At 37.0% G+C, this 9,146-nt stretch overlaps 1 protein-coding gene across 2 annotated transcripts; it reads left to right on the top strand.

The window, feature by feature from the left end:
* The first annotated feature begins 1,270 nt into the window (after positions 1-1,270).
* LOC126692592 (putative zinc transporter At3g08650) lies at positions 1,271-7,975 on the top strand. 2 transcript variants are annotated; one of them, XM_050388256.1, is made up of 6 exons: positions 1,271-1,506; positions 1,983-2,680; positions 3,139-3,423; positions 5,045-5,173; positions 5,639-5,736; positions 6,643-7,975. In XM_050388256.1, the coding sequence occupies exons 2-6, from the start codon at positions 2,204-2,206 to the stop codon at positions 7,454-7,456; spliced, it is 1,803 nt and encodes a 600-aa protein (XP_050244213.1). In that variant the 5' UTR covers positions 1,271-1,506; positions 1,983-2,203; the 3' UTR covers positions 7,457-7,975. The 2 variants fall into 2 exon arrangements, with proteins under 2 accessions (XP_050244213.1, XP_050244214.1); XM_050388257.1 differs by lacking the exon at positions 1,271-1,506 and adding an exon at positions 1,619-1,637.
* Positions 7,976-9,146: the final 1,171 nt, after the last annotated feature.

The following is a 9,146-nucleotide window of genomic DNA, read 5'->3' as shown; positions in this document are numbered from 1 at the left end:
ATTTTTTTTTATCATAACGGATTTATTCAATGCAAATATTAATTTTTATCTTGGTATTTTTCTCCCATCCATTTAAACCAATACAATAAGATTTCTTTTTATATACATAAGAACCACAACCAGAACTCAAGAATTTCAATTTTCCCTCATGAATGACTCTCCTCTTAAATTTCTAACTATTGCTCGGGTTTTCTCTCCACTCTATTCTTTGTGACCTCTTCTGAAGGAAGGGGGTTGGTATTTATAGCCGATATTTTTGCCTTCATCCTAAGCGAAAAGAGGAGTGATGATAAGGGACATCCAGTCTTTCTTTTCTTTATCTGTAAATTAGGCTAAAATATGATTGCATGTAGGCTCTCATTAACTTTCGTGAACAGTTGAGTTAATCTACATTTAATGCTCTCATTAACTCCTGTGAACAGTTGAGTCACTTAACACTTAATGCTAATTAATTTCAATCGTCATATGTGGCTATCATTAATGTTGATACAACAGTTATGAAGAATGCCTTTCTATCTCGACTCAAGGATATGATCATTTTTATTAGCTTTCCCTCTTCTCTCCTCCCTTCATTTCTAGGACACATGCTCGTGTTTCTCGAGACATCTCTCTACAGTCCTAATCTTTTTTCCTTGGATTCCCATTTTTCCATTAAAACTAAGCTTCCTCGGTTGACATATTATCTCGGTTCAAGATATTTACTCGGTTTGAATAGTTTCCATGGGTATTGGCAACATGGAAATCGTTAACTCTCCACGTTAAGGTTTACAACTTTTTCCATAACTACTTATAAGATTTATTGTAAATTTGTTTGATAAAAAGATGGAAAATAAAATTTGTTGTAATTAGTGTATAATAAAAGCAGGGTTAGTAATAAAATCAAGTAGAAGTGATGTAACTTCATTCTTAACTGGTTATTTCACCAAGAGACTTGTAACTCAATTAACTAATTTTAAATTATTCAATAGTATCTTTCCAAAGATTCAAATTTCAAATTCCCCTCCCTATTATACCTATTGAATTATTAAAAAATAAATAAAAAAGAAATTGAAAAGAAAATTACTCTCCTAATTCGGTGGGTGCCGCGTGAGCAAAGTAGACTTTATGAGTCGCTGGTTTTTGGACTTTCAATTTTGGTAGTATTTGTTTGTGGTCAAGGTTGAAAAGAAAACAACGTGCGGGCGCAAAATAATAATCTATCCTTGAAAAGACTCCTATAAACTAAAACTTCGTATAACCTCTCTCACAATTACATTTACATTTACGTTTAAACCATGTACTGTAAAGTTAGATATTTTACTATACTTGTATATCTATCTTCTAAATTAAAACATAATTAGCAGGACTGGTTTTGTTGAAGGTTTCCTTTGGAACCTACCTTCACCGATTCTTTAAAATCGCCGGGTTTTTGACACACCCTGCTATGACTCACTAACTCGGCGGTTTTATTCTATTCCTTTCCTTTGTTTTGGAACCTACGCGCTTTCCCTCTTTTTGTCTGTATTGGTAAGTTCCATTATTTTCTTTTTCTTTGATTTTCTCTTAATTTTCATGATCGGATTCTCTCTGATCCTCTCATGTGTTGACTAGTATCTGCAATTTCAAAATTTTTTTTTTCTTTGAGGAAACGAAAAATGGTAGAATTGTCTCTCTCTTTGGACTTGAATTTTGAATTCTTTGATGGGGGCATTGATCAAGATTATCAAGTTTAGCCTTTTAATTTCTATGTTCTAGTTGTTAATTTTGGTGGGTTCAAAGTGGAATGTTGGAGAGGCTGTTGATTGTGGAATTGGGTATTCTTTGATTTAGAAAAAAGTTATCATCTTTAGATGAGATTTTGTAATTAATTCCATTAAATTCCTTCAATTTTTTTCTCTTGTTTGTGCCTTAAGTTATTGGAAATTCTTATAATGTTATGTTTTGGTAATATGATTCTATCAAGCATTATACCCTTTTTCTGAAAATCTGATCTTGTATTGCAGCTAAAGCTGGTATCCAACAAGGACTGGTGCCTGTACCTAAATTGGCTTCTGGGTGCTCCCTGAATTAGGGGTTCTGGAAGTTGCTAATATGAGAAACGTTGTTTGCTGTATGATTTGCAGTCAGGGAGAGTAGAAAGACCGGTGTTTTTGATTACTTCATTGGAAGGATATATTTTGAGTTGCTTGAGATTTTGGATGGTTATTTTGTTGCATCTTTACAAATGAAAATGCAGTTGAGATTTAAGGGACCCCTGTTATTCTTGCTGCTCTCCTCTATATTGTTCTTTGTTTTTGCTACTGCAGAGGTTGAACATGAAATTTCTAGAAAGCTGAGAACCGCTCCACATAAGGATGTAGGAAATAATGTTATAGATGGCACTGTTACAGAGAATTCTTTCAGTTTTCAGGATACTGATAAGGTGTTGGGAGAGACTAAGGGTGGAAGCAGCAAAGTTTCATGGTCAACAGTTGCGTTATTTACACTGGCAATGGCTGCTGCTACTGGTTTAGGTGCAGTCCCATTCTTCTTTGTGGAGCTTGATCCGCAGTGGGCTGGAATATGCAATGGAATGGCTGCTGGTGTGATGTTGGCTGCGAGTTTTGATCTCATAGAGGAAGGGCAGCAGGGGCATGATGGTGGAAATTGGGTTGTGTTTGGGCTTTTAGCTGGTGGAATATTCATTTGGCTCTGTAAAAAGGTGATGACTTTGGTCTTCCATTTTTCACATCATTTTCTGGTTTCCCCTTTCATTGGGAATTTAGAATTTTCTGCTTCTCATCATTCTATTTTTGATAGTTCAATAGTTACAATGGGGGAGGGGGGATTTAAATCAACAAAGGGAAGTGCTAGTTGATCTTCGAGGCTCTTGGCCTCATCTTTCTTATTATGAATACTTGTAAACATGCTTGATTGCTTTTCTGAATATTGGTAAAGGTTGTGGATTCAAGACCCATGGGGTGACTGTAACTTACTAAATAAAGAAGAAGGATAAGGCAGTGTAAGTAACTACAATATCAGCTTGGTAGGTGTCAATATGGCATGTGAAGAAACTTGAACAGAAATAGACCTAAGTCGTGCCAATATATGCCTAATACATATTACATAAGGTAAGGTGTATAAGATCTAACTATTTCTTACTCACCTTTTGGGTTTCAGCTTCTTGAACAATATGGGGAAGTAAGCATGTTGGACATAAAAGGTGCAGAAGCAGCTAAAGTCATTCTTGTTATTGGCATAATGACACTTCATTCATTCGGGGAGGGCTCTGGTGTTGGTGTTTCATTTGCTGGCTCAAAGGGGTTCTCTCAAGGTCTTTTAGTGACTTTGGCCATTGCTGTGCACAATATCCCCGAGGGATTAGCTGTGAGTATGGTGCTTGCATCAAGGGGTGTTTCTCCACAGAAAGCCATGTTATGGAGTGTAATTACTTCGTTACCTCAGGTAATATGTTATGCTTTCTAATCTGTTGTACTTTTGAGTATATTTATCTCTCACATTGTTAAAGGAAAAAAGTATTCTAAGATCAACTGGGTCTCTCCACATTAAGAAAATAAATTAGGGATAAATGGAAGCTCTGGGAAGATCAACTTTATCTCAGTTTGTAAAATTTTTCTTCCATTCTAGCTTAATACAGTGACTTTTGCAATGCCCTTTATGTTTTGTTAAATGATCTTAGTATGGTTTTTTTTTTTTTTATAACTAAGTAAATTTTATTAATCCTGAAGGGAAAAAGAGATAACAACAGTACACAGGAGGTGTACTAGCAGTATATTGGAATTAAAAAAATTACAGGAATCTAAAAAATTCTAACAATCTAGAGAAGGAATGACCACTTATAGTTGCCATTCACTCATATAAAGTGCGCAACCAACTTCACCACTAGCATAGATTGTTTAGTGTCTTCAAAGGTCCGCCCATTTCTTTCCCTCCAAATGATCTACATTACACAAAGAGGGATTGCATTCCAAATGTCTCCATTAAGATGTCTAGCAAGCCGCCTCTTCTAACAAGCCAATAAATCCACCACCCTCTTAGGCATAACCCAATGTACTCCAAATGAAGAAAAAGCTAGTGTCCAAAGTTCTCTGGACACTTGCTTTGAACCTTCATGTTTCTGGTGGAGGGATGCAAATGGAAACTCTGTTGAGTCCAACCCAATCCCTATGGGTGATTTGTTGGTTTCTTTGTGTCAGATCATTCGTCTTTTGTATCAAAAGATCTGTGTCTGCTTGGGTACTGGATTGATAGGTAGGAACCATATTGAACCTGAGGAGCAATTCACTTATAAATTTATAATATTAATGTGTGAGTGGAGACCTCACCGTGCATGAAGAGTCAGGGGAAACAGAACAGATACGAAGATCTGCTAAGATATTTGTGCGAACTGAATTATATCTTATGTTAGCCTGTTGTGCTACCTTTTACTCTCACTTCCTTAATAAAAGGGAACAAGATTTCTTGCCCCTGTATGAAGCCATGAATCATTGTGATGAGCTGTATGCCAAAGCCCATAAGCCTTTTTTTTTTTTATTTAAAAAAAGAACCTTTAAAATAGACTATGTAGAATGATGACCTATTCTTGTATCAATCATAGAATTTCAAAATCCAAACAACCCATTCAAACATGGGTAGGGCTTTGCAAGAAAATATGATCTTCAGTTCAGTTAAAAAAAATTTAGGAACCTTTAATGGGTTTGTTTTACTTTCAGTTGATGCTATACTAAACGAAGCTAGTCCAAGTTGCACTTTCAGGTGCATATACTCATCCAGAGGTTAAAGCAAAAGGAAATTAAAGTTTCGCTCGCTAATATGATCTTCATTTTAGTTAAAAAAAAATAAAGGAACCCTTAATGGGTTTGTTTTACTTTCGGTTGATGCCATACCAAATGAACCTGGTCCAAGTTGCACTTTCAAGTGCATATACTCATTTAGAGGTGAAAGCAAAAGGAAACTAAAGTTTATTTTGAGTGGTGAACAAGAGTAGAATCTGAACATTCTAAATATCTCTCTATGAATTAGAATATCTTTAACTCAATGGCTTTTAGCATGTTTTGTATTGCAGCCTCTCGTAGCAGTGCCTTCATTTATATGTGCTGATGCGTTTAACAAGTTTTTGCCTTTCTGTACGGGATTTGCTGCTGGATGTATGATCTGGATGGTAGTTGCAGAGGTACTCCCTGATGCATTTAAGGTATGTGCCTCCTTGAACTCATATATTTGGTTGGATCCATGGCTCATTTTCTGAAGTAGGCTTTCTGAATGTTTTGGTTTAGTTTTTATGTTAGCCAATCCATTCTTGTAAACTAAGCAAGAAAACATATTTTCAATTCTCCTGTGCTTGTGTAGCACTTGAAGGTTGGTTACGAAACTTAGTTGAGTGTCTCAACTCTTCGTAGTTTACAGTCATTTTAGATTAATCCCCCCACCCCCCCCCACCCCCCCCCCCCCCCCCCCCCCCCCCAAATCACACACACACATACCAAAAAAAAGATAAAGAAAAAGGAAAGAGAAGCCTTAGGAAGAGAGAGAAGGTCAAAGAGAATCTAAATATTATTGGAACTATTTTCTTATTTATTTATTGCATTTTGTTGGCTTGAAGTTTCTCATTTCCAGAAAGATAATGCTAGTTTCTCATGCCTTTTTTTTTTTGTTACAGGACGCCTCTTCCTCCCAGGTTGCATCAGCAGCTACACTTTCTGTGGCATTTATGGAAGCTCTTAGCACTTTTTTTCAGAGTTTCAGCCATGGCTACAAGTGAGTTCATTCTAGAATTTTTGGTTGTTGAAAAGAACTAAAGACCAAAATTTACATAATTATAAGTTTATGGTTCATGGGAACTTACACCATCTCTAGACTCCAACCAGGTCACAGTTCATCTCTCTGTAAAAAACTGATCAACAATTTATCATATACAACATCATAGTAATCTTTAAACTACTACAAGCTAGTACATGCACAAGAAAATAACTAATAAATACAAGTCTCTATTACTTCTTGAAGCTTCCAAATTAGTTGTCAACCACTTGTTCTCCAAGCCTCTACTATGTCTTTGTAATTTGTATGATGAAATTATCATGTTACCTATTTCTTACCCACTATTGTTGTGCTTTGCCCTCCTATATATTATTTCATTCAGTTGTTTAAAGATGATTTACAATTTCTTGATCTGAGCCTAATTTTTGGGGCTTAGTCTTCCTAACTGTTTGTAAATTATTTCTTCTAGTTCAATTTTTTGACCATGAGCCCTCACCAAAAGTTCAGTTGGCTACATGTTAGTTTTGATTCACAGATAGATCACTTTGATATGACATTGTTCAAGCTTTGCAGTGAACATCTTTTAATTGCATTTTATCCCTCTAAAAGTGGATTCTTGTGGCTCAGGTGAGGTTGTACAATGTTTTAAATACGACCGAAACTAATTCTTGGTTGACACAATAGAAATGTTATATTGATAATGCCATATAAGAATGATTGGTACCTCCCACCCACATAAAGTGCTTGGGGTAGATGGAGGGGAGGGTTCATGTAGTAGCATTAGGATTTCTAACCCCCCAAAAAAAAGATAATGCCATATAAGAAGGAAAACATCCTTTAAACCAACTTTGGTTGCATTTCCTTTTTTTTTTCTTCTTGACTAATTTAAATTTCTCTGCATTTCAGCTCAGAGGATGCTTCTGGCTTCTTTGTTTCCTTACTTTTTGGTCTTGGGCCATTGCTCGGTGGAGTTGTTCTTGTTGCATTTGCCCTTGCTTTCCATCTTCAGCATGCTTTTCTAATGGGCACAGCTTCTGGCATTGCCTTTGTCCTTGGTGCCTGGCGACCATCACAGCTACTTTTCTCATCAAAAATGGGATTTATGCCTCTTGTATTGCTGCTTGCAATGGGAGCTGCATTTGTCCATGTTACAAGTTCCAGTGTCTTGAAGCTTGCAAGTCGCAAAAGAACATCAGTGAATAACTTGCCTACAATATCCGGTCCCCCGTTGAGTGTTCACACCCTTCAGTCATTCATGTCTTGTGGAGCAGTTGCCTTTCATGCTTTAGCTGAGGGGCTTGCACTAGGAGTGGCTGCACCAAAAGCTCCTGGACTTGGTCGGCACATGGTCCTTCCTGTCTCTCTACATGGATTCCCTCGGGGTGCAGCTGTGGCTAGCTGCATATTTGGGGCTACTGACAGCTGGCATGGGTCCCTTGCAGCTGCTGCCCTAATTGGAGTTACAGGTCCAATATCTGCAATTGGAGCTATTCTTGCAGGAATTGACTACACAGGTCTAGACCATGTGATGGTGTTTGCTTGTGGGGGATTACTCCCAAGCTTTGGAAGAATAATCAAGAGAGCAGTAAGGTTGGAGACACGGAAAGGAATTTGCGGGCTTGTAGTGGGAGTGGTGTTTGCTGCTACGTGTTTAACATTCACTAAGTTGGTTTGCTTGCACACACCTTATTGCAATTCTGCGCCAGAGGCTGTCAGATGAGTTGATAGTGCTGCAGCTCATGCTGATGTGTAATTATTAGGTGCACTTGCATACACTAATGTGGTTAGTACAATCATCTTCCAACATGTGAACTTGGCACCTGTGCTAGGCAAAGGATACCACTAAAAAAATTGTAGAAGAGATTCAGTGCAAAGGGGTGTTATAGAAGAAAAGTTCCTCAGAAGTATGCCAGGAGATGAGAGGTTTCCTATAGTGCTCATAGATAATGTCATTGTTTTATTCCTCCTATAGAAAGAACAAATAAAGATTTGAATTTTCCTTTGATGTCACTTTACTTGGGCATAGTTCTGATTCAAACATATTTCACTTTTAGAGGGGGAAAAAAAAAGGAATTCGATGAAAAACGTTTTCCCCATATCAGCTGCCAATCTTATTGAGCAGGTTATGAGATGAAAATGATATTGGTGGAAAATTAAGAACCCCATTGTTGTTACCAAATGGTGAATGTAAGGCTATAAAAAATTAAAAATTGCTGATTTATTAGACTTTATTTTCTCATGAGGACTTTCTATGATTGTCAAACAGCTTTCAAAGGTGGTGGCAGTGTCTAGTTGCATGCCAGCCCTTAGCAGAGTGGTTTGTTTTTATTTGTTTTCCGTATAATTCAGATGGAATTTAGACCATTACAAATCAGGTCTATGCCTGCCCCTGGCACGGGGGAAAGAAAACACACCCAACAGCAACTATGAAACCAGGTCTAGCCTGATACAATCTTAAGTAAACGCTACAGCATATGGGCTATACAATGAGTTGATACAACCCCATTGAAAAACACTACTCCCAAGACTCCACCAATTCTGAAGAAAAAAAATCCACCTAGTCTGTGACTTCAAAACAATTCCAATCTATCCATCAATTTTCCTACCAACAACCATTTTGCCAATAAAATCTCTGCACATGTCTTTGATTAACTGCTTCTCTCAGTCCTGTGCTAAAATATTAGGAATGACTCAAAAAGTTTGGTAGTGATGTAAACTTGGCTAGTTTCTGTTTTTAAAGATAAAAATGGACTAATTTTAACGGTTAGGGAGATGGATAAATTATAAGAGGAAAGTGTCAAAGCATAAATAAAATAAATAATAATAACAAAACTGTTTTATAGGAGTGTCAAGTCATTTTGAAGACACTTCAAAAAAAAAAAAAAAAAGTCATTTTGAAGGCAACATAGGGCAACCAAAATTTAAATATTAAAAAAAAAAATTGGGTTTTTAAAGAAGAAGTCGGTTAAGATATGTTGATTGAAAGCAAAGCAAGAGTCCTAAATCGTAATAGGAGTGGGTGAGTAATGAGATTTCGCGCGGAGGTCTGAAGAAAAAGCTCTCGTCTCTCAAGACTTTTTTTTACAGCAGCAGGTATGTATTCTTGCTCTTTCTGTATCTGTCTCAACTTTTCTAAACTGGAAAATAAAACAGACCAAAAATTAAGATAACAATATCCTCTGATGAAATAATTGCAGTGGGAGTGATGTTTGATGCTATGCGTTTAGCATTTACAAAGTTGGTATGCTTGCACTCACCTCACTGCAATTCTACACCAGAGGCTGTCAGATGAGTTCCTAATGCTGCAGCTCATATTGATGTCTATTCATTAGGTGCACTTCGCATATGTTGATGTGGTTGTAGCACAGTCATCTTCCAACGTCTGAGCTTGTCACTTGTGCTAGGCCATT

Source organism: Quercus robur, chromosome 7 (assembly GCF_932294415.1).
Source record: "Quercus robur chromosome 7, dhQueRobu3.1, whole genome shotgun sequence".
Lineage (NCBI taxonomy): Eukaryota > Viridiplantae > Streptophyta > Magnoliopsida > Fagales > Fagaceae > Quercus > Quercus robur.
The sequence above is the reverse complement of the archived record's forward strand: the minus strand, read 5'-3'. Positions and strand labels throughout refer to the sequence as shown.